Source organism: Chrysemys picta, chromosome 5 (assembly GCF_011386835.1).
Source record: "Chrysemys picta bellii isolate R12L10 chromosome 5, ASM1138683v2, whole genome shotgun sequence".
Classification (NCBI taxonomy): Eukaryota; Metazoa; Chordata; order Testudines; family Emydidae; genus Chrysemys; species Chrysemys picta.
The window spans coordinates 22,579,747-22,605,557 of NC_088795.1; the positions used below are offsets into that span (position 1 = coordinate 22,579,747).

At 41.1% G+C, this 25,811-nt stretch overlaps 1 protein-coding gene across 2 annotated transcripts in view; it reads right to left on the bottom strand.

Annotated features, from left to right (window-relative positions):
- Positions 1-25,353, bottom strand: part of GRID2 (glutamate ionotropic receptor delta type subunit 2) — a 1,049,702-nt gene extending 1,024,349 nt beyond the window's left edge. The window contains exon 1 of one of the 2 annotated variants that reach the window (XM_065596092.1): positions 25,056-25,353. In XM_065596092.1, coding sequence (XP_065452164.1) covers positions 25,056-25,083 — 28 coding nt within the window. In that variant the 5' untranslated portion in view covers positions 25,084-25,353. Of the gene's footprint in view, positions 1-6,009; positions 7,146-25,055 lie in introns of those variants that run through there. The other variant, XM_008179090.4, reaches the window with a different exon arrangement.
- Positions 25,354-25,811: the final 458 nt, after the last annotated feature.

Sequence of the window (25,811 nt, forward strand, 5' to 3'; positions counted from 1 at the left end):
CCATTATAACCCATACCAAGATAAGTTTTGTCTCTCTTAAAACATATTGTCAATGCCATTATTAAACAAAATTAATTTGCTACAATAAGGTAAAACAACTAAACACAATGATCAACAGTACAAATAGCCGGAAAAGGCCAAATAGTAAACATTTTTAAAAGCTCCCCAATAAATTCTACAAGCTGTCACAGCAGATAACAAATTCAGAGCAGGCTGTAAATTCAAGCCTTTTATCAGAGGAGTAACCCAATACCACATGCTTTATAAGATGAGGGAGAAGAAGAGAACCATAGTTAAAACCTTTGTTCATTAAGCTAAATGAACCTTAGTTGGTATATTTACACAGGAACAGTCTCAGCCATAAGAGATCCCCCCCACCCCCACACACAGGGTATTTTCAGAGATAGCACTCTGAGAATAACGACTCTGCACCTATAACTAGTCATTTGAAAGCATACATAGTATCAACAATTGACATGTTAGACATTTGTTAAAAAGCCATTTGAAATAGGGTGCTTATTTGTTTAGCTGTATACAGTACGAAGACCCTGAAGTAATTTAAGCAGCTACTAAGACACTAAAAGCAGTCACTTAAGTCTTGTGAGTAAATCATACTCTGTCAGCTATGGGCCTGATCCAAAGCCTACTGGACTCAAAGGACAGACTCCTGTGATTTCAGTAGGCTTTGGATCAGGCCCTACGTGACTGCAAAGAAACTCACTTCAGAAAGCAGTGACACCTAATGGCAAGTATGTCCTTAGAAGAAAACAACAAGCCATAATCTATGCACAGAAGATTTTCCCTTCTAGGAGTAGTGTAATTAGCATTAAAAATACATTATAGGGACCCAAAAGGGCGTAACAGTGCTAAGCTCTTGGAAGAGAATTTCAACAATAATGCATATAAAGACATTAAGTATGTAGTGTACAATATATTTTGGAGACTCTCAGATATTAATAAAACATACTAGCTGCTAAACATATGCTATGCTGTGTACTTGAGGACTTCATATCATTGTTAAAAAAAAAGCTACCCTGACAAATTATAGTGAAGTGTAGAACAGAAAACTGAAGGCCTTTTTGGTCTATTGAAATACTCATTTTTTCCTATTATCATGTGCTTGTTTATTTCCTGTACCATACAAAACAGATTTCAATATTACTCAATAACCAATACTCAATATATTACTAATATTTCAATATTACTACTACAATATTAATGAGTTATTGATGTACAATACATCATTGTTAGCAAGGGCCATATTAATCACAAGATCAGCACGGTATTTATTTAATAATACACTACATAGGTGCAGAAACATGGGCATAGCAAGCAATAAAAAGTAAAGGTTTTTATGCAAAATGCTAGGACTTATGCGGATATACTGTATCAGTGAGAAATGTCTGAGCTTATTATAAAGTATATAAAACAAGTTCTATACTAAAGAGATTTGCACAAAACTTTATTTATAAGGCACACCCATCAAGGGAGCTGATCAGATTCGTATACTGGCACAGATCTCCATAGTATACAAATTCCTTGGAGTGGTACAACACAGACTTAATATTAAGCAAATCCTGAGATGCGGATGTGTATACTTCCATACTAGTTTTTTCACTTTTCCTGCATAAATTTTTCGGGAGGTGCAGGTGGTATTTGAAGGCTGTCACAAGATATTAACAGAAAAAACACATGCCTCCACTGAATATACAAGTGTATATTGATTGAATTAGTGTCTACACACCTTAACAAGGTTGGGACCCCACTGTGCACCTGACTACCATCTAGTACAGGATAGTCCCTGCTGCAAAGAGCTTGCCGTCTAAAAGCTTTGGTGCATTATTGTTTTTATACAATTCTGTTATTTAAAAAAACTGCAAGACACAAATTTGTGTTTTGAACTTTCCAGTTGATATGGAAAAAGTTAGGAGCAGCATGCTATTGGGTAGCGAGAGATACACAATATATAGTAACCTTGACTTCATTTGCATACTGCAATCTTACTGGTTAAAGTAGTGCTACAGTTTTACTGCATTATTCTGTAAAGTGATTGTAATGACATTTTACACCTGCGCTCTTATACGATAAAGATTTTATTTGCTACCTGACCCAGACAGCTTTGCTTCATCTGATACAGGCATGTGTTGGTGTATTTATGCATTACATAAACACATGTACATAGAGATATTACTGTGCACATACACCAAGATAAAGGAGTGAGCACTTATTACAAAATATAAGACCCTTCGCAGAAGATATGAACCATACACAAATCTTGCAGTAGACTAGAAATGCCACCTAATCCCTGCTTAATTAAAGGCACCGTTCTAAACTCCTGTTGTGTTTAGAGAGTAGAGTGTGGGACGACTGATGTATGAAGAAAATAGCAGGCAGCGTGGCTAATCTCAAAGACTTCAGAGCTTTCGAGCTACATAAATCAGAGCCACTTTTTGAATAGCCTCATAAAACACAGTATCATTGCCAGTCTGCTCACGGCTTTCGACTTCTTCCTACAGCATACAGATCATTAGGAAACTTCTAAGCAATCAAGTAATGTGAGTCTGAGGAAATTACTCAATCAATGCACAGGCTCACAGAAGCAACATAACACAGAACTGCACAATTCTGACATGTCATATCCCCCTCTTTTTATATAGGGGTAAGGATAATTACAGCGGAGGTGATCCATTTCAACATTTTCACAAGCATGCCTAATGCAGGCTTTCTGAACGGCCAACTCCTATTTATAATACTTACCCAACAGAAACATATTAACTATAGGTAGCCCTATCAATATTCAGAGGAACATATTTTGGAAAAATAGACTGATTTGCCCTAAAAATTAACAGAAAATACAACTAGAATAATTAAAAGGGTGTTCGTTTGGAAGAGAAAAATGAATCAGTATTCCATAACACAAAAAACTCCCCACACCATCCCCAACATATTAATCACAGCTACTAATTCATTCGTGTTGTGGTGGTCTACTGAGCTGTCGGATAGTATAGTTACACATTCAGAAATAACCTTTTTATGGTAAATATATCAAATACTCAACATGCAGTCAAGTGAGGCAGTTAGTGCACTATAATGAATATATACCATCATAAAGGAATACACGTGCAAAGGATTAGTATGTTAGTTCTATTTCTTTTCAAGATTCTCCCCTCTCCCCCCCCGCCGCCCAACCTCCCCTATACACGGGCTCTCTATATTAGAAATATTTTCCATTTGAACATGTTAACATTGTAGAATTATGAAAATAGCTTATTCTGTTCATTGCCTGAGGGCATCTGTATTACATATCTGTGTTACTTTTACTCCAGAATTTAAACATTTCCTTTTCTTCTTTGGCTTTGAAAATCCCATCCACAAGTATTAGAATAATTTGTTGATTGATTCTCTCCCCCATCCTTTATTGTTATTTAAAATATTAGAACTAAAAAACATGCCATCTTAAATTGACAATGGCTTTTCATTATTCTTGCTTAAATGCATTATATGTAACTTAATATTACCTATACATGGAAAAAATCAAATTAAGGTTTCATAAAACCTAGAATACAAAATGTAAGGGTCATTTTGGATATTATTATGGTTTTCACTTCTGAGTTCTACAGGATTGCCTGTTTTAATTGCTGACCTATTAGACATTCAAGTATCTGTAATTGCAGGCCATTTATTTTCAATTTTAAATTATAAACGATTTAGAGCTATGTGTAACAATTATAAATTTGCCAGTATCACGGCAACATAAAGCAGTCTATAAAAAGAGCTAATCCCCTTGTCAAATGTACTAATTGTCTTTCAAGTCAAATTAATTGTGTGAGAAGCAACCACTTTGGTCCCCCACCTCCCTCCACCCAGAGGATTTACTGTGTTGATGCATCTACCAACCAATGGCACATTAAAGAAAGAGGGGAGCAGTAAATACTTGTGTCGTATATACCAGATAAAATAAATAAGTTTAAACAATAACAAATAGAAACAACAATTACCAGTGCAGAGAGAAGAAAGGAGATATTTTCCTCTGTCGGTACTATACCCAACAGCTACAGTACATACAACTGATCATTTAATAAAAAGGACTGGATATAGTGCATTCATTCACTTTTCCCTCATCAGGTAGATGATTGTTACATGGTAAAGATGTCACCCCAAACCCTAAGATGTGGTCAATGAGTGATAAGCCCCTAAAAATCAAAAGCACTAGGCAGTGTGACTAATAGTTTACAACTGCAAAGAAATTAATAAGCCATGCTTTCTTTAAAAGGAGGGCATATTGCTCTGCCTCAGGAGAAGACTGGAGGTTCCAGTCAAGGCTAGCTATTAGGATTGACCCCTGTAAAGTTCCTTACCCATGGGAATTGATAGCCCGTGGGCGCCTGGCGATCTTATGAAGGGTTGGACAGCTGCCCCAACGCTAGTGTCACTTTCAAAGCTGCAAGTGCAGGGATGGAATGCTAAATTCGGATCTTATTTTCCCTGCTATACACACTGCTGCTATAAATGATAGGCACAGACAGACATGTTTACAAAGGCAACCTCAGAGAGCGGGCGAGCCCGCTGGATCTAAGGGGCCTGGCACTGGGAAGCCAAGAAGAGATCCGAGGCAGAGCACTAGCTGCATTTGCACACCCCGGCTCCCGCACGGCAGACACCTGAGAACAAGCTCCCCCCGACCCCAGCGGGACAGCAAGGGGGATTGGGCTTTTTATTTTATTGCACGCCTTGCAGACAGGCATCCACATTTGTATGCTCTTGTTCCTCCTGCCTGTTTGGTTTGCAGATCACTCAGCGGGGGAGGGGGGGTGAGACATCTCCCCTCCAGGCAAAGCCCCCCGGGGAAGGCAGGGGAACCCGCGCTGTCCCCTGGCGGGGAGAATAAAATGCCCTTTAACAATAGGCACCTATTTCTAAGGGGCGTGCACGCAGAGGAGAGGCTGGGAGGGAGGGACTGTTCCCCGGCAGGCCGGGCTGCCACATGGAGGGGGATCCAGCTGTCTCTCGTTCCCTATGCCCCTCTCTGTCTGGATAGAAATGTGGGTTACAGCTTGAGCTTGCTGCGGACAGCGCTGTGAATAATAATCATACACACACAGCGCCTCCCTCCCTCCAGCTCTCTGACTCCCCGTGTGGCCATCATGCTGCCAATAGGTGGGGCCACAAGCAGCTCCAGGGCTGGCTCCTTAACCCCTTCCAAGGCAGCAGCATCCCCTATTCCCCCCAACTGCGCCACAGCGCTGGCCGAGGGGACGCCCCCACCCGCCTCTGCTGCCCTCTGTGAAAACCGGGACGGGGGGGGGGGGAGGGGAGTTAGAATTACGCCCCGCCATGCGCCTCCCTGGATCGGGGACGGAGCAGAGGGAGGTGCGTCTGGACCCCGAGTCCCCGTCTGTACAGCAGCTGGCTCCGAATCCTTCCGGGAGAGAGTTTACCCGGCCCCGGCTCCTCCAGCCGGGATAGCAGCGGCGCCGCTTACCCTGGAGGGAAGGAAGGGTTAGCGGGGGGGGCGCTAAACGGGACCTCTTCCCCTTGCACACAGAGCTGCTTTGCGAAACGTTGTCATACCACCTGTTCCGCCGAGGGGTGGCTGTGGTTAGACGACACCATCTGGGGGATACTTTCGGGTTCCCAGATAGGGCAAATTAGTGAGTCGCGGGGAAAAGGGGGGGGGGAGATTCGTGCTAAGGGCAAATACAGGGTGTGTGTGAACTCTCCCGCTACTCCCCCCCCAAAAAAAACCCTCCAAGCCATTAGATACGAAACCCAAGATTTAAACACACATCATCCATCAAGAACCATCAATAAAGAGCAACTGTTTAAAAGGGGGGGGCGGAGGGGGGAGAAAAGCAAAGATTTTTATGGGAAGCAATGATACGGAGGGGAAAAGGGAGAGCAGGAAAGAAGATGGCAAGAAGGAAAAGGGACTGCAAAGAGCGCGAACGAGAGAGAGACGTTGCAAAGGCGAGCTCGAAAAGTAACCAGCAGATGCAGCAACCCCCTTACCTATATGTATGATTGAATCTGCAATCGCCGCTTCCCAGGTTCGAGTCCACCAGACGGACACAACCAAGATGAGAGAGAAAACTTCCATGTCCTCCTGGGGTTTAGGGTTTTTTGCTTTTTTGTTTTTTTTTTTAAAGAGCGTCAGATCTCTTCTTACAAGGAGGATAATGAAGGACAGCGCAGCAAGCCCAAGAGTTGGAGATGCCGGAACACTGTTTAAATCCCGATTGCCTGTGTACAATAGCTGATGGCTCGGGGGAGAGCCCAGGGTTTGGGGCGCCCCTCTCCTTTGCAAGAGCCCCGCGTTACTTCGGGGGGCTTCCGGGCATAGCGACCACCGCTGCTGTTAGTTCGGGCAGCGAATCCATCCAGCCCGATTGCTTCTCTGGGCAGCAGGCGCCTCTTCGTCAGACCATCTCCATCCTTCCGCAGGGTCCAGGGATCGGCTCAGTCCCGGCTCCTGCACAACAACTTCCAACCCACCACACACACACACACACACACACACACACCGCGCGCGCGCACACACACACACACATACACACACACAAAACCCTCTTGGCCCGAGAGCCCCAAACCCCGGGAGCCCGCAGCAAATAACTCGCCTTCAGTAAGGAAGGAGGCGGAGCGGAGAATCAAGTAAATAGGAGATCCCGGTTCTAGAAGCCAGATTCCTGCAGGAAAAGCCCCCCCTAGGCCAAAAAACAAAGTGAACTTCAAGGTAATGCAGATAGTAATGCAGAGATTTTCCCCCACCCCCTGCTTAGAAATTGCTTCCCACAACTGGTGGAGAAATCTGCAAATCAAGCCCAGCGTGCTGTGTCTGTCGCGCAAGGTAGTGGTTGGACAGGGCAGGAGACAGAGAAGCAGTGCCTGGAGCAAAGCAGAGGGAAGCAGCTGATGGTCCGCAGGATGGCTTAGAGCTTGCTTTGCTGGTGGGATGCAGAGAGAGCTGGCAGCTCCAGCACGTTGCCTAGAAATGGATCACCTAGGAGAAGCGCGAGCGAGCGATATAGTGTTATCAGCTAGAGAGACAGAGAAAAAGCGAGGGGGGCTCCCCTCTAATAACCACCTCCTCCCCCTATCTGCAATACAAGGGAGAAGCAAAATAGAGCGCTCATCTTCCTTGAAATCTTCAGCTGGGACGGAGTAAAAGACAGGCAGGAGTGCATGCAGCCTAAAAATGCACTAGAGGAGGGGGAAAGACCTTTTTTGAAATGTAATGCTCAGCTTAAAAAAAAAATCCACCCCATTTGTTTAACCTTGTAACTCCACCGCACGTATCAAGTTCAAAGCTAGATGGACACTTCTGCTTTTCCAGTCTTTGACAACTGAGTCAGGGACATTGCTTGAAGGGAAGGGAAAAATAATCAGGGTCACCTGGTCGCAGAGGAATAAAAAAAGACCTAGAAAGCTATTTATATGATTTTAATTATCTACAATTTTGATTGAATAGTCACAATTATTTTAAAACTGAATTGCCCTCCCCTCCTCCCCAAAATCAGGGCCAATGTAAAAGCCATGGGAACTTGCACTTACATAGCACTTTTCAGTCTCAAGGCACTGTAAAATCCGTAACTGTTTAATCCTCACCCACCCTTTGAGGTCAGTATGTATATTATCCCCATTTCACCGTTGGAAAACAATGGCAGAGAGAGATCAAAACTTCTCCTGTGGGCATATTATTCCCAGGTGCCCACTTCAGGGTTTCTTGCACTTTCCTCTGAATTGTGCTTACTGTCTCCTGTTGGAGACAGGACAGTTGACTAGATGGAGAATTGCTCTGATCCAGGAGGATAAATTTTATGTTCAGCATGAGCAATTTGTAGTACACCATGTGGAACCTATGTGTAAATTTCACTCCCACGTACAGCATAGCTCTATAAACACCCCTTCTGTGTCATTTCTAGACCTCTCCTTAGCAGAGACTTTTATAACAGATTGATATGTTTGGCAGAAGCTAGCTGAAGATCACCAAATTTACTCCATGTGTGACCTATTCAGTTCTCTAATGGAGATTAGTTACCACTTTAAATTATGAGCTGTACCCCTATAGGCTTACTTATAAAAAGTAATCAAGGATTTAGGACAGGAAATAAAAATAAGTTCTTGACCCAAAAAACAAAGCATTAGAGCATTTGCTAAGGTGTGAGATCATTTAAAATATGCAAGCAACTTTAGCTTTGCTTAGATCCATACTTCCCCAGATGGTGATATTCAGAAGATTTAGGGCAGATCCAAAGCGTATTGAAGTCAATGGCATTCGTTCCATCGACTTAAATGGGCTTTGGATAGGGCCCTTAGACTATGGCAATCATAAGTCAGTTTAAATTTTGAGATTCAAATACAAGTAGAAAGTATGGAATTGAAAGAGGAAGAAGTTACTCAGCAAAAGAGAGCAAACTATCTCACAGAATACCATTTGTATGTCACATGCACTCTAAGCCCAGGATAGAATTCATTAGATAGACCTGCTTTGTCAACAATAGCAAAAAAGCTTTTTATTGTATATAGCAGGTGACACACAGCATATGCTAATGTATTGGGCATTGACTTTAACTAGTAATAAATTGGAGAAACTACTTTACTCATTACTACTTCTCCACAAAAGTTCATAAGAAATGTTAATTTGCTTCAGATGGGGTACATATAAGAGCAGTACTCTTTAATTATGTACTGTACACAGTAGGCAGAATAAGAAATGTAATGAAAATCTTTGGAAAAATTCATTTTAATTAGTTCTTTAGGTAATGTTAAGAATTCTGGTGCCTTATCTAAAAGTCAGCTGTCCTCACTGACTGTTTAAAACATCTAGTAAATCTATCCTAGATTAACCACAGTAAGGGCAAGTTCCATTCAAGGTTGTGATCCCAACTTAGTAGGGCAGGAGGCATAGCTGAAAGATTGTAGATCAACGACTGATTAGATTCTTGGCAGTATGACTCATTTTATAAAATTGTAATAAGAGAGTAATAAAGTTAATTTTTGAATGCTGATGTGAGAAAGTCACATGGCACACTTCCTGAAAATTTGGGAGGAGGAAATTGTAGGTTAACTTTATTTGAATTAGCTTTTGAACGAGCTTTAGTGAATTAAAAAAAACATTATTGAATTAAAATGCATCCCTGTAAAGCATAAGAATCAGTGCTAAACCTTTTTTGAATTAAGAAACACCATTACCTACATATGTAGATTGAAATATACTGTACTGGATGATTTTTTACTATAAAATATTTGTCAAACAATACATAGTTTACACGCTTTCCATAAATTCTTGGCGTAAGTTTTCAGTTCGTTTTCAAGTCAGAGACTCATCCTGTGACAATGTAATTTTGAAAAGACTACTGGATTTTAAGTATAAATTGTTTAAATAAATGCAATCATTGTTTTATGGATGCTGGTGCAGTAATGTGAAAATTGCTCATTGCAATGTTATTAATTTGCTTCAGTTCAGACTCAATCAGGGTCTAATCCAAGCCCAGCAAAGTCAATGGGCATCTATTGACTGGACTTTGAACCAGGCGTATAAAGATACACCCTGTGTGGCTGAAGCATACTGTTTCTACATTGGACTATTTGCCTCTATATTTCCCATTGTTGCTACTACCACAGCTGCTCCCTTGCTACCATTGATGGTGGGAGCACTAGCATAGACCAATGACAGCATTAAAACAAACCCACCCTGTCCTGCTAAGTAAAGATCTAGATAGACCACACAACAGTTAATACCCTGGCAGCTACCAATGGCCTGGTTACTCTAGTGTCCCAAGTATTGCTACTGCTGGTGGAACAAAGATAGGAATGTTTAGTCAAATCTAATGTAGATAAGACATCAGAGGCAAACTCCATCAATTTTTTCCAACTCTCTCCTCTAAGCCAGCGAGAGACTTGCTTCTGCTTTATTTAATATACAAGCAGTATATTTCAAAAATCTAGAGCTCTAATCTGGTCAATTGCTCCATGCATCTGGACCTTTGTGCCTGCATGAAAACCCACTGAAGTCAGTGGGATCTCATGCAGGAACAAGGGTCTAACCATGCAGAATACTTAGACAATCAGGATCTAATTGACGATCACATGCACGGTGTTCGGTCTAATATTTGCTTAATTCTGAGCTCTACCAGTTTCTGTAGTGACTGAAGAACTAAACATAGCACCAAACCAATCATTTATAACCCTCTGTTGGCTCATGTTAGAAGGTAATTAGAATACTGGAACATTATAATGAAAGTTCTGAATTACATAGTAAACATTAACATTTGCATAAATGAAGACTAATTTAAATGTTATTTCTGCAGTAGATTTTATATTTCATAGTGTTTGTTAATGTACTGCACACAACTAGAACATAGGATTTATCCATCATAGATTAGTCCATCTGTTCTTACATCCCGCTTCTGGCAGTGTCCAATACATAATGCTTCAGAGGAAGGCAAAAACATAATGCACCTAGCCAACTGAGCAATGCTATACTCAGCGGGAGAGGGAGGGGATATTCCTTCCTGACCTGAACAAGACATCAGCTTGATATTCAGTTAGCCTTTTTATCATAGCTTGCATAGTTACAAATCTTAACCATCATGAAGTTATCCTTTAAAAAAAACAATTGATGACCATGTTTAATTCAATTCAGTTACCTTCTGTGGCAATGAATTCCAACATTCCCCTGGCTATGAAAAACAACATTTCCTTTACACCAAAATTCAGCCCTTTTTTTCAAAGAGTGGCTCAATAGTCGCATTATGGGGCAGGGATTAATAAAATCTGATCAGTCCTGAAAGGGAACCATCAATCACACATGCATAATAGGCATATCCAAATGCTTATTGATGCCATCTGAACATGGGATAGTTGCCAGAAGGACCCACCAACAATTGTTAAAGATTAGCTTCTATTTCTAGACTTTTTATATAATTTGTTTTAGTTTTTCACTAGAGCGTCTTCTTTTTGGACTCCTTGAAAATCTTTTAAATGGATATACCTGACAGGGAAAATTAACAGTAATTTTGTGTGTGTTCATATTTCTTTAACTACACAGGAAAATGGGCTTGCTTTCATATTCATCCAACATTGTAACATGATTTGTCACAATATAGTAATATTATGGATAAAGCCACAATCTCTTAACATTTGCAACATTACATGCCTCACAAACTAAAGGGAACAAATCTGTAGTTGATAGACATAGGCAGATACCTGCAGAGCCACATTTCAATGGAGTTCCAGGCAAGTGCAGCATCCTGCCTATGCAAACCCCATTTAGAATTGAGTTCTAAATCCTCATTTAAGTGACAGGAGCTAGAGATTAAATATTGTACCAATTAAATAATAGTATATTTAAGAGGAATTAAACATTGTTCGTATGTGGATTTAAGAGTTCAAATAACTTGAAAGCTTGTTGCACTGAAGACTAGTCAGCAAACTTTTGACAGTAAAACAAATATAAAAAGCCTCACTAATTTACCACAATATGGTTAATTGAACAGCGTATCAATCTTCACCCCATAGAACATTTCCAGTTTTACAGGCTTTACATCAGATTGACCAGAAAGTCCCCTCACTGCCCCTTCTTTTTTTAAGATGTCTACAGTGCTTGCAAAAGGTTTCTGATTGACAGTCCTGGAAATGAAGTTCTCTGTCTATAGAATATAATGCTGCAAGCGCACACTGCTCTGCCAATGTCTATGCACCCTGACTTCAAGGGGAAAACTGCTAGATGTGAGATTAGTTTAGTTTCCAAGTCAGTCAGTCAATCTTTGGTCTGTCTGGTATTGCTTCAAACAAGGGGTCCAACTGGAAGGGTTTTAGTTAAGGGAACATTTGTTCACTAGCCAATAGATTTCAGAGACCACAAAATAACTTTTCTGTATAAAGGGATGATTTACTTCTCTGAAAGGAATACTATGAGGACCAGTTAGTTCATTTTTTACAATGCACTGATGATGGCAAATGCTATCAGAAATGCTAAGTATTATATCCCATGGTCAATCTCCCAAGTCATCCTGTCCCCCACTAACCTAGAAGTGTGAATGCATATGAATGGGTAGAGATTTCCTTTGATGTTTATGCAAGTGAACACAAAATGGGTATTTATATGTTTTACTAAGTTTCCTTTAGAATACATATGATTATCTCTAAACCCTTATCCTAAAGGTAAACACACTAGACCATCACCAGGTGTCATTTACCTTGTATTCTGTGAAAATAAGTGAGAGGCACAGTAAAAAAAATTGCAAAGCATTTAGCTTTTTCTAATACATTCTTATTGAGTTTACTTGAGAGCTTATGCCTCATCCTTTAGCCTCACTGAACTTGGAAAGTGATTAGGGAGTAAAAATCAACCCTTAAAGTATCCAGTGTTATCAGAATGAATTAGCAGGGCCTGCTGCTGAAGTGGATTTATTTTGCCTCCCTTTAAGCTCCAATGTCATAGATCTCCCATGTTGCCTGAACCATCCTTGTATACACTTTACTTATAAACTTTTGAGCTACTGGAGAGTGCTGTCAGAGCCTAGTGCCAGTGAGATTTCCCTGGGCCTGATCTGAACCAAAAAAAGCTTCAAAATTATATGAGTCATGTTGCTGAAAGTTGTATATTTTGCTGGCAGAGGGGACATTTAGGGTAAACAACCTGCTCTCAGGGACCTGTGTACCTTCATCACTGCATACTTTAGAGAACCCGTGATAGATTTTTATAAGACACACAGGCTACAAAAGCAAATATATAGGGGTAAATATCATGTTTGCCATCTGACTCAAGAAAGAAGTGGCACCCCCCAGGAGCAGACGAGGGAATGAATTGTGATTCTTACACCCCCTTGCTCTGGATGTGGATTGAGTATGTAACTTCACTGTTTTTCACGCACTAGCCAGTGAGTGAGTGAGGCAGAACCAAAACTCATGCCACTGCCTACTCTTTTCTTGCCTTGCATCCTTCCTTACCACCTGGACTCGCCTTCTCTCCTCTCCTCACCCCCTTCTGGAGCATATCCATCTCTGACACCCCCCTACCTTTTGGAGATTCGCTTCCTCCCAAAAGTCTCTCCTCTTTCCCTTCATTGTTTCCCCTTGATTCATTCATCACCCTCTCTGGCTCTACGCTGTGGATTTTTAAAAGGTGTTTTAGTCATTGCACTGCTCAGCATTTCAATGCTTACCTGACTTAGGAGCCTATGTCCCATTGACTTTCAGTGAAACACAGGCTCCTAAATTATGCATTGAAATGCTGAGTGGAGCAACACCTAAGAGTATCTTTGCACATCTGTAGGCCTAAATGCCTCCAATGTAATAAGGAGGCCACATCCCCTGTTGCCTCTTCAGAACAATAGTCCTGAGAGGCCACCTCCCATATATCTGGAGGATCCAGGATTAGGGTCGCTGCCTTCTAGCTGGGCAAAAACTAAGATCCCTTTATACAAAGCCATGATCTTTTATATTGAAGTAATAAAGGAACCTTCCTACTAGTGACTGGTGAAGGACATGTGTGTGTGCTGCAATTTGGAGAAGGGCAAGTGAATTGGACCCTGTTTACCAGATGGTGAAGGAGGGGAAGTGTAAAAGGGACCAGGAGGAGAAAGTGAAGAATTGGCGCTGGGAACATAAAGGGTTACAGCATGGTGGGATCAGGGTACACTGCAATCCTGTTCTGAGCTATTCTTGACGTGGCCCTTTAGTGGCACATGACTGAACGGATAAAAATGGAAGAGGGGAGGTTTGAGGGGAGAGGGAATGGTCAAGGGGCAGGGCCGCCCAGAGGATTCTGGGGTCCTGGGGCAAAGCGGGGGAGCGGATACTCACCAGGCAGTGCTCCGAGTCTGCGGCGACAGGTCCTTCTGTCGCTCTGCATCTTCGGCAGCACTGAAGGACGCGCCACCGAAATGCCACCAAAGACCCGGACCGCTGCCAGGTAAGTAAAAAGGCGCCTCTAGGCAGGAAAGGGATTCTCGGCCAGGGCTCACGGGGCCTCTGTGGGGTCTGGGGCAAATTGCCCCACTTGCCCCTCCACTCTGGGCAGCCCTGTCAAGGGGAAGCAAACCATTTTCATGGTCATTCTTCTAACCTGATTATGCCTCTCTCATAGTTGCTGAGAAGAAAGATGGGGAGCAGTTACACTCCTGGCTGAGATTGTAAAGACTTAAAGAAAATAATAGAAAAGCCAGTCAGACGGAATTAAACCAGAAACTCCACACCTTGACCATTTATCATCATCCAAGAACCAGAATGAACTCACTCTTTACGTCTTCCACTGTCTGCCATAATAATCAGATTGGCTCAGGGGAGAAAAACAAAAAAAGACATTCAGTGTATTGTTAACTGATTTTAAAAAACAAACGTTTTTCTAATCCTAAATTACATATTTTATTTTTCCACTTGGAGGAGTGGTGTGGGATTAGGAGGAGTGTTATTTTCTTAGAGAATAAAATCAAACATGAGAATTTGATGCTTATGAAAGTGAAAGACTAGTAGCACAGGTTACAATCAGCCAGCACACGCAGGAGCTGTACAAGTTTTCCCACCAATATTACTTGTAGTATTAGAGTAGCACATAATGGCCCCAAATGTTGGAAGGTCTTTGTGCTAAGTACTGTACAAAACATATAGTAGGACAACCCCTTCCACAGTCTAAATAGACAAGAGAAACAGGGAGAAAAGGGAAAGACAAAGTGGAGTAACTTGCCCAAGGTGACACAACAGGTGAGTGGTAAATCCAGAAAAAGAACCAACATCTCCTGAGTTAATTCCAGGCCAGGGCCTACCCACTAAACACTGCCCCTACTAATATACTTGTGTGAGCACTCCTGGACCTTTCTTGAGCAGAGACTTACACAGGTGCAAAGCCATAGAACCAAGACACAATGTGAGCCAACTAATTTTTACCTGTGAGCATCAAGGTTGAATACCAAAACTCCTGAAGTGTATATTCAGCAGTTTTAATCAAGTATTTTAAAACATTAGCCCAAGATCTGTGCCCTTTTCTGTATTCTCCAAAATCTTTTCAATATAGTATAGTGTTACCCATGTTCTCCCCACTGACTATGCACATGGTGGTGTTAGAGTGATCACTACAGGATTCTTTCAGCCACCATGAAATCCAGAATCAAAGAAATCTGGATCAGAATAAGACATGAGGGGAAAGGTGACTGATAAATGCAGCTGATTCTCATATATACGGCTTTTATACTGTGACCTCTGTTGCCCTACGCATGAAGAAGGAAATAATCATCTTTTCTGGCCCATATTGATTGATTAGTATTCGTAAAAACTAGAAAATGAGAAAGTGTTCATTTGTTCCCTTCATTTAAGTGGGAAATGTGCTTCTAAACCATGTTGCCTGTAATCAGTTATGTGCATGTGTTAAAGTTTTTTTTTTTTTTTTTAGTAACGAGAACCCCTTTCGCTGTTCCCCCCAAAAATAGTTTATGACTATAGTTGGGATAACCTACTTCAAATTTCCTGCTTTGATGCATTAAACATAATTTCTCGCTCACTGTTTTCCATCATGACAAACAGCATCGTTATAGTTGACATTTACCTTATTCCACAGTATTTCTGTCATAAATTAAGAAAGAACCATTAGATCAGATGACATGATAGGGAAGAAGGCATCTAACATGATAAATTATTTGTAGTGGTTTAAGATAATTCAATTTTGCCTGTAAAGTACCTGAAATTAAAATACATAACCTATTTTTCTCAGCTAAAGCTGGATTTCAGAGCTACTTTTCCCACTTACCATCTACGCTGTATAGCCACCTCAAGAGGCCTGTAAAGGCCTCACAGCTCAAACTGTTCCATTTTATGGAAAAAAATCAGATTGATATGAAAAAGTCTAAGATTCACTAGACAACATGCAATTCTAACAAAACTTTACCCATAACCACTTCCCTGTCCACCCCCACATTATCTTCTGATTATGACCTACTTTTCCTTCATGTCTACTTACTTGATTTGGAATTAACAACAAGTAAATTTTGAAAAGAAAAATACTGCATTTTCTGTTTTACTAGGTTAAAGCTTACTCCACAGTGACAAAGTCAAGCTGATAATATGTAATGATTTCTATTTGTGTGACTGTAAAATCTATTTTGATTAACTTTCTAGACTCTGCATCTGTACCTTGCCCATCACACAAACATAATCCAAACTGGCTTCCAGGTTGCATGATTGTTATGGCCACCTTTATCATCCTTTAAACTCTTCCTGCTCACTGTCTTTAATATTTTAGTCTCCAGGTTATGTGTTTTTGTATTGTCTTAAAATCACATAAAATTAAATGTTAAGTATACTTCAAAAGTGAGCAATCGAATAAAATCTTTCCTACCATCTGCACTCTGAGTGGAACATGGAGAACAATCTTACCATAGGGGATGGTGGCATATTACCCCAATACATTATCCGTCCTATTTCAGCCTCATGGTGGTATTCTGTATGACAAAGTTGTAGCTATACTTAAAATCCTTAACTTTACTAAGTGCTGAAAGGACACAATCAACATTTCAATATCTCATCAATTAATAAGAACATAACTTCAAAGGATCATTCCAAGAAAATCTCATTTTAAAATTCATGAAAGCAAACTATTGTCAATAAACTTTGTTCAGAATCTTGTCACCCACAATTATAAGACATTTATCTGCAAAATGAGCTGCAGATCTCATCACTGTACAGCACTTACACTGGTCATTTGGCAGTGGAAAAAGAGGGGGCTCGCTAAGTAAGCAAAAATGCATGCCAACACATGTATCACATCGTGATAATAGCAAAACTTGAAAGCTGTGAGAGACCTGAGGCCAAAGGCCAAGTGCTTCTAAGCACCTGAAAAAGTATTCTTCTTACACTCTTTAGAGAACTTTTAAACAAAGTATAAGATATTCTCAGACCTAGGAAGTTGCCAGCAAATTATTCTTGTGATTAAGCATTTGTGTGAACACAATTACATGTTTGAATCTCAGTGGACATATTTCAGGGGCACGGTTCAGGCGCCTCTTGAAATCTTTAATTCATTTGGCCCTAAATGTCTTCGGCTCGTGTCTAACATTATAACAGTGCTTTTCTACAGCATCTTTCATCTGAGCATCAGAAAGTGCTCCAAGAACCCCGAGTTATGCTTCACTATACTTTTAAGGGGAGAGCTTAGTTATTCCCCATCACCTCCCATTTGGTGTGTGAGGACATTGAAGCACATTTAGGTCAAGGGAATAGATTCTGATCCCCTTAAATACATTAAGTAACACTTTATTCCTTGGGTAATCACAGTGAAATAAATGGAAGTTCTTGAGATGCTGAATGTGATAAGATATCAGAATACAGTCCCAAGTGACTATGAGTTAGTACAGTCTCTCAAAAACATATTCCATCCTTAACTATAGCAGAACACCTTAAGAAAAAATATTGTATTAAATCATATCAAAAACATTTCCAACCAGGCAATGTCTTGACTGCAGTTGGAAAGCAGCAAATTGCCTCCGGATTTATTGTGTGTCAGGATTTTACACACACAAACATGCTCCAAGTGCAATGTAATTACTAAATGTCTGCAGGATCAGGGCCTATCACAGGTACCTAACTTTATGCATATGAGTAATCTCATTTAAGTTGAGAAATTACTCAGGAGCAGTAAGTTAAGTACACGAATATATCTTTGCAGGATGTGGCCCATCTAGAGCATCCACTATTGCTATTAATTTTATATGAAGTCCCTGGTAGGACTTCATGGAGTCTTTTCCTTTTTAGGGTCAAAACTGACTGGGACAAAACTTTTTTGGAATAGGGGCCTTTTAGAGTAGAAGGGGCTTAAGGCTTAGAATAGGGCGTCAGCGTTGAGAGTTTTACTAGTTAGGAACTTCACAAAAAAAAAAACAACTTCTTTATCAACTCTGAGCAAAACTCCTAGGCTCCGTTTAGTGTCATGCTAATTACACTATGTGCCCTTGTTGCCAATAAGGCTAACAGCATTTTGGGCTGTATAAGTAGGGGCATTGCCAGCAGATCGAGGGACATGATCATTCCCCTCTATTCGACATTGGTGAGGCCTCATCTGGAGTACTGTGTCCAGTTTTGGGCCCCGCACTACAAGAAGGATGTGGAAAAATTGGAGAGAGTCCAGCGGAGGACAACAAAAATGATTAGGGGGATGGAGCACATGACTTATGAGGAGAGGCTGAGGGAACTGGGATTGTTTAGTCTGCAGAAGAGAAGAATGAGGGGGGATTTGACAGCTGCTTTGAACTACCTGAAAGGGGGTTCCAAAGATGATGGATCTAGACTGTTCTCAGTGGTACCAGATGACAGAACAAGGAGTAATGGTCTCAAGTTGCAGTGAGGGAGGTTTAGGTTGGATATTAGGAAAATCTTTTTCACTAGGAGGATGGTGAAGCACTGGAATGGGTTACCGAGGGAAGTGGTGAAATCTCCTTCCTTAGAGGTTTTTAAGGTCAGTCTTAAGCCCTGGCTGGGATGATTTAGTTGGGGATTGGTCCTGCTTTGAGCAGGGGGGTTGGACTAGATGACCTCCTGAGGTCCCTTTCAACCCTGATATTCCATGATTCTAATTAGAGAGAAGAGTCTGGTTTCAAGCTCTCCCCAAGAGGGAGGTGGCAGCTGTGCATTCACAAAGGAGGATGACCCTTATAAAAGGCTACCAAATTTGGATACAAAAGTTTCGTCAGCTCATCAAAAGCACTACACATGTAAAGAAACAGTCAACCTGCAGGAAAAAAGGAATTAAAAAAATCAATTAAGGAACTAAACAAGCCTAATCAAGTTTCTTCTTTTATCAAGGTATGTGTAAAATGACAACTATTTCAGTATCAAGATCAAAATTTTAATAGAATGGATGTGAGAATTGGAATTACTCCAGCCCTACTAGAATCATATGTACCAGATGACCCCTGTTCTACTCATTAGAAAATTGGCCTTGGGGTTTTTTTTTTTAAAGTGGGATCTGGGAGGACTTATCAAATAAACAGCAAGAAACAGGAAAAGGTGATTTCATATCTGGAATGTGAATTTCAGAATATCTGACAAAGAAAAAATCCCCCAGAAACAGAAAGACTTGAACTACTATATAGTGATTTTTATTCTCCCCCCCCCCCCCCCCCGCCGCCCCAAATTGGGGACCAAGTACACAAGTATAAAGAATGAAGGTGTTCCCTATTTAATACAATTCAGCACAATTAGTGAGTGCCTCTATTTTAACCAGTGAAAGTCAGAATCCAGTATACTGTTAAACAGTATCTGTTGTGGGATGTGTAAATCCATTGTTAAATCAGAGAGAAAGAACTCTTTCTTGGAGACTCCAAGAGGCAGTGTGTAAATTCCATTTCTGTTTCAGTAAAGGGAAGGGTTTAATTAAATGCCATTGTGCATACATAAAACCAACTTTTGGGGATTGCGGATACAACACACTAAGTGTAACAGGTTAGACAGTAGGATGTCTAAGGCACAATCTTGCAAGCTCACTGCATGGGTGGACCCTAGCATGTGTATGGAAGCCCACTGACAAGTTACCGAGGCCCCCTGCACATGGGCAGCTGCTTTCACCCACACAGATTTGATTTCAGTATTTGGGCCTTAGGCTGCTATCAAGCCCAAAAGAAAGGTAATTGTATGTGTCATGTAAACACCAGAAGGCTGCATAAGCCAACTGTATATCCAGATGAGTGTCTTGCTGTTTGCCTAACATGAATGGTTAATAGGAGTTCTGAAAATGAGCACCCCATCTCTGAATAGTTCTATCACAGAGAGAAACCCTGTCCCACTGTCATGATGGAATCATGATGCCATATATGGAGTCAGTGTACATTAAATAGAAGGTGTGCATTACACAAAACTACAAGCTACAAATCAACAGGCTTCCACACAGCTCCTGTGCCAAATTTGTCCCCTTTATTTACCAAGCACCATATCCTGTCTAAGTTTATACATCACTCACAGACATCTAGTAACTGAATAATATACTATATGTAGGCCTGGTTGAAAAAAAAAAAAAATAGAAACCCATTTTCACAAATCACCACCAAAAGAAACTAACACTTCCTTTCACAATGGAAAAAAGGTAATAAAGTGGTTGGAAAAATCCCCATCCCCAGAAGACCTTTTTAACATTGCCTCCCAATTTTCTTGGGATTTTTCAAAAATGTTCATCAAAAACATTGAGAAAAAAAAAATGAAAATTTTCCACAAAGTCTCCCTTCACACCCCCAATCAAAAACACCTTTGATTCAATTTTCCACCCTCTGTAACTGAATAGCCACATTACACCCAAGCATCCGCAGGTTAAAAAAAAAAAAAAAAATAAAAGATTTTTTTCTTCTCTTATGGGGGTGTGGTCTACCTCTGATCCTGCAGGGTGTGCAAGGAAACCCCACTCAATGTTGCTACTGTTGTAGTGGCATTCAAAGTGGCATGGGGGCTTTCACCTCCTTTTCTCCAGATCACTGTTTGGAAGGGAGATAAGTCTTGATCTTATGAGGCTTCCCCCTCCCTCAGCTGAGGATGTTAGCCGAGAAATTTCTTTTGGAGACAGTCATGTTAAGTTCTCTCCTGCCTGTTATTTAAGCCAGGGAAGAACCTGCCTGGACATTAGCCTATTTATTCCACTTGGGAAGTCTGAAATTACTGATGTTGCACCTTTCTTAATTCCCCTACGTAACTTCTATGGAAGACCACAGTGCTGCACATACAGTCCATGATCTGAGGAACTTACAGTTCAGGAGTCTGATGCGAAGTCCATAGAATACAATGGAAAGATTCCCACTGATGCCCACGGGCTTTGGAGCAGGCCATCAGTTTACTAATGACATCAACACCACAGAGACAACTTGGTACAAGGAGGGGAGACGTACATAATACCAGGTAGCTCATTTTGCATGTTATACACCATGTTTCTTTTTAAAAAAAATCAAGTATTAAATGGAAGGTTGGCATAGATGAGTGAGCCTGAGGCACTGGGATTGTGTAATGTGGTGGATTTTAAGGAGGCATTTGCAGGAGCAAAGGGATGCAGCATCACCACAGGACCATGGAAGACATCAGGCAGAAAGTGTAACTAGGGTACTTCTTCAAAGAGGAAACCAGGAGAACAATCCATGGAAGGGTGCTCTGTGGTAGTAAAGTTCCAGGAGATTCCCTCTTACAGTCCTTAGACTTTCAGAAGTCGAGTTTGCCCTTCCCATACCAGAAGAAGTCAGAAGGCCCATCCCTGAAGAAATTCCTAGGCAGCCCCTGGAAGCCGGTACCTCGCCCATGGACATCTGTGCTCCAACACCAACTCTGGCCCTAGCACATCCTCCCCGTTACAATGGCAATGAGACTGTCTATGGCTGCAGCTTCTCCTGGAACACTTGGGGGAATGCTCCATGAGAAATACAATCTGGGGCTCTATCAACTTATCTGGGTCATCTCCAAGGAGATGGAGAGTTGGGGGATAAAGCGCATCACCAAGCATGCCACAGTCCACCTGTCAGGCTATGAAGTTTCCACCTGCACTCAGAGTCTACTCGGAGTAGTCTTGAGGGAAGGAGAGAGAACAGTGTTATGGCAGTAGCTAATCTTCACCATCTACTGGGTAGTAAGAAGGTGAACAGTACAGGGATGATCCCCTCTGTGTACAATTCTAGGATGATGTAGGCCATGTTTACAGATTCTAGAGCAACTAGCTGGACTATTCTTAGTGTGTACACACGAGAAAAACAATGACTTTCTTCTATGAAGTACATAAGATAATGAAATTAGGTATTTTGTTTCATTTGTGTTGAGTACAGTTGATTCAAAAAGCTCAAGTAAAAAAATAGTAATAGTAACTAACAGAACAGAAGAGATGTCAGACAAGTTATTTTATCTGGCTATTTATATGGTTTGGATATGAAGCCTCATGCAACCAAATTTTGGGGGGAGGGGGGAAGCACTTTTCCAAAGCATGCATCTAGCAAAACTTAAGGTCAAAATTCTCCTATCTGGTCACAGTAATTTGCAAGATGACTTAGACTATCACTGAGACCATTTTTGCAAGTCTAGTTTTCTGGCAAACATTCATGTTTAAGATTTCTAGTGTGCAGTTTTAGTCACACATGATCTCAGCTTTAATGATATATATATATTAATTAATGAAGTTCCCAGTCTTGTTTATGATGAAGAGTGTGGTATAAAACATGGGTGAAATAAGTAACAAACCTGTAATCTGAAAGAACAGTAGTGTTCTGAATTAGAGATTACTCTGTCAATGAGGGGCCATTAGATGGTTTGTTCTTCCCTTCTCTCCCCATTTAAATTAAAAAAAAAGTAAGAAAGGTCTTTTCCTCTAGATTTGTTTCTCTGCAAAGTCAGGTAAAGCTAGATTGGCTAAATTATTCCTAGAGGTCAGTTTGTCCCCAACAGGAATATTGCTCCCCTGACACTTCTGAGAATCCACTTTCTGATGCTAATCCAATGTCCTGGAGACATTTTAGCAACTTGTCTGAATGAATCAAGTCATCTCCACAATCTTTTGTTCATTTTCAGTCAGTCAATCTAATTTCTCTCAGCTGAACTTTTCATTAATTTAATTTTTTTAAGATTTCATCCTGGCATTTTAAAAAACACTGGTTGGTAACTCTACCCAATTCTCATATAGGGATTGTTTAGTCTCAAAGTTGTGCATCTAGATTTGAACTCCACAGAATATTAATTCCATGTCTAATTGCTGGTTGTTAGATTTGTTAGCTACTTATTTAAAATGTTGACTATCCCATTAGATCATCTCCTCCTTAATAGCAAGTTGTGCTTTACAAGTTGTGCCTCATTACTACAGAGATTTGGAAAATTGCGCCTTTTTTAGACAGATGTGAACAGTATAGAGTATTAACACGCAGAGCATTTTTGAATTGCATTTGGTCTCTGAATTGGAGAGTCGGGAGGCATACAAAACCACAAAAACTCACTTGAGCAACAGAACTAAACTTCATTGCAATAGAACAGTCATTCATGTTAACTTCTCCAGATGCCTGGTTTGAGTTCTTCTCTTTCTGTACAACTTTCCCCAACTTTAATGTGCCCTGAACCCTCCTTGTACTGGGCTTCTCTGCCTGGCCCACAGTTTATCCAATGAAGGGAAAGTCCCCTAATCATGATGAAAAATATACATGTCCTGACTAGCCTCTATTCACTCCCTCTTTCTTCCCATCAGCTTTCCTGCCCCAACATATTCTCATACAGTACTGCCCAGAATAGCCTTGTGGCTCACCAGATAGCAACCACAAGGAATTGCTCCCCTGATGGTCTAGTTTGGAACTATACCTACCATTTTAATTTCCCTTTTAAACAATGTTAAGCGGAGCATTTAGTTCAAAATCCTCGAGAGTGGTGAGTTTTAGGACATACCCCTCCACTTTGCACCTCAGGGAGGAATAGCCTAGCCTGCTGGCTTTTGTGCAAGGAGCCTAGGTGTCCAACTCAGTCTTTGTGAATCCCACTGTTTTTCTAAGTGTCTGAGTTCCTTTGTGAATCTAGCCTTTTGGTATTTCTTACTAATGCTGAGTATTTGTATCGGAAAGATCCTGTAGCTTTTACTCAGGCAAATCACCCAACACAGAACTGGTCCGATACCCTATTTACATGGAGAGTCATTCTTGATTTACACTGATATGATGATGATAGCAACTAGGCATCAAGGTCTCATTGTACTTGGCATCATGAAGACAAGTAAAAAAGAAGACAGTCACTGCCCCACAAAGTTTAAAAACTAGATAAGAAATCAGAAATCCAGGCCAGGAGACACACTGTAATACACCATATAGTCACCAAATACAATCTCAGAAAAATAGAAAGTTAAAAGGTAAAGCACAAAACTTGCTACCACACATAGAAGTCTTATTAGAAAGTTATTTTTCAGCAGAATAACTAATCTCACTCTTAAATGCAATTTGCATACTCCACTACATTAAAAATATTCTCAACTTTTGTGTTAATTAAAAACAGAGTTTCACTGAATCTTAGCTAACTGAGAGTTCCACTGTATTTTATAACAATTTTGAACAAATTCAAATTTGACCATGCACTGAGTCACCATTTCCCCCATAAATTCCAGTAATTTCTGCATAAATTCTAATGATTTCTGCAGTTTGTCCATCTAGAATCAGTTTTCTGTGAATTAGCGATGGAAAAAAATAACACTTTTATATTGTACTGTACATAATATTTCAGATGGCTGTGATATCAGGGTAAGAATACAGAGTGTGTGTTTTCTCACCCCCTCCCAAACCTGAACACTGAGAACAACCTGCTCTAAACAGATCTAGTAGTCGCTCGTCACCCTCTTTCCTTTATTTCTCATTCGATCCATTTTAATACATATGTCAAGTCAAATGAACTATACTTTAGAAGTCAGAATAAATATATGCAAATCCTATACTTCTCCTTCCTTGTCTGTCAATCTTCAAATGATACTTCTCCGCAATATAAAATATTTAGAGTTTGTAATTAAAACAAACCAACAAAAAAGACTCTCCCTGAGCTCTGACAGTCAAAGAGACCTTCTTTCCTTTGCACACTTACTACAAATTACAGAAAGTCTGCAGGCCAAATTATGCAGCTAACTTCACTTGTGCAACCCCTTTGCCTTCAGATTATGCCCTCAGCAACACCTGTACACCCCCATTAATCTTAAGTGGGTTTGCACAGGTATCACAGAGGGCGTAAATTTGAAGAGAATGGGGTTGCACAGCAGAAGCTGAGAGTATTAACAGGCCTGCACATCTTCTATTACTCGTGATGATATATCAAAGCCCAGAATAAACTTGTACAGATAGACACAAGCTTTTATTATTTGCAAACTGAGCCCATTTGCTGTAGAAAGAAATGAATGATATATAATGAATCTAGAATACCACTACACAACTATACCCTTTTAGGGTAGTAGTCAACTTTTAAAAATGTCATTCTGCTAATATTCCTGGCAGAAAATGTTATTAGGTTTTTATTTAGCATGAACTGAAGCCCTGCAATACTCTATCAACATTTTCCATCACCAATAAAACAATGGACCTCTGTCACAGGGGTGCATCACTCACTGCTGGTCTGGCACCTCCTCCGGATCATTCTGGGAATTAACTCTCAAGGCCGACACCCTGTGTGCGATTTGCATACTGTCACTCAGACTCTGGTCTACAGCATCCTCTTCGTGACTCAGCCCTTCAGCTAGGTCACTCAGCATTCCCGCTTCCAGGATACAGTCTGTCAGCAGCCTAGGCAGCAGGGCCGGCTCCAGGGAGAGGGGCGGCACGTGCGACAATTCGGGGGCTGCAGGTCCCTCACTCCCTCTAGGAGCGAAGGACCTGCCGCTGCCGATCGCGGCTTCCCCCCCGCCCCTATTGCCGCCACGATTGCAGGTTTTTTTTTTTTTCCGCTTAGGACGGCAGAAATGCTGGAGCCGGCCCTGCTAGGCAGTCTTCTCATTCACTGCCTCCCATCTTAGCCATGCACTTGGTAGCTGGTAGGGGAGCCCAGGCCCACCCTATTCTCTAGGTTCCAGTCCAGGGACCCTTAGCTCAGCAATTCTGGGCTTCCTCTCTCTGTCCTCACTGCTGCTTCCCAATCATCCTGGTTACCCCTCACTTCTCTGTAAGTACCAGCTCCAAACCAACTCCCTCCACCAAGGGAGAAACTGCAGACTATCCCCCAGCAGCCCCCAAACACTCCTTCCTCTTCTCAGGGAGTGACTGCCCTTTTCCAGCAACTACCTAATCTGTAGCCCACTACCTGGCTTGATAGGCCCCACCTCTTCCTGCACAGGTAAGCCTCTCTCTCTAATTAGCTGCCTCCAGGAT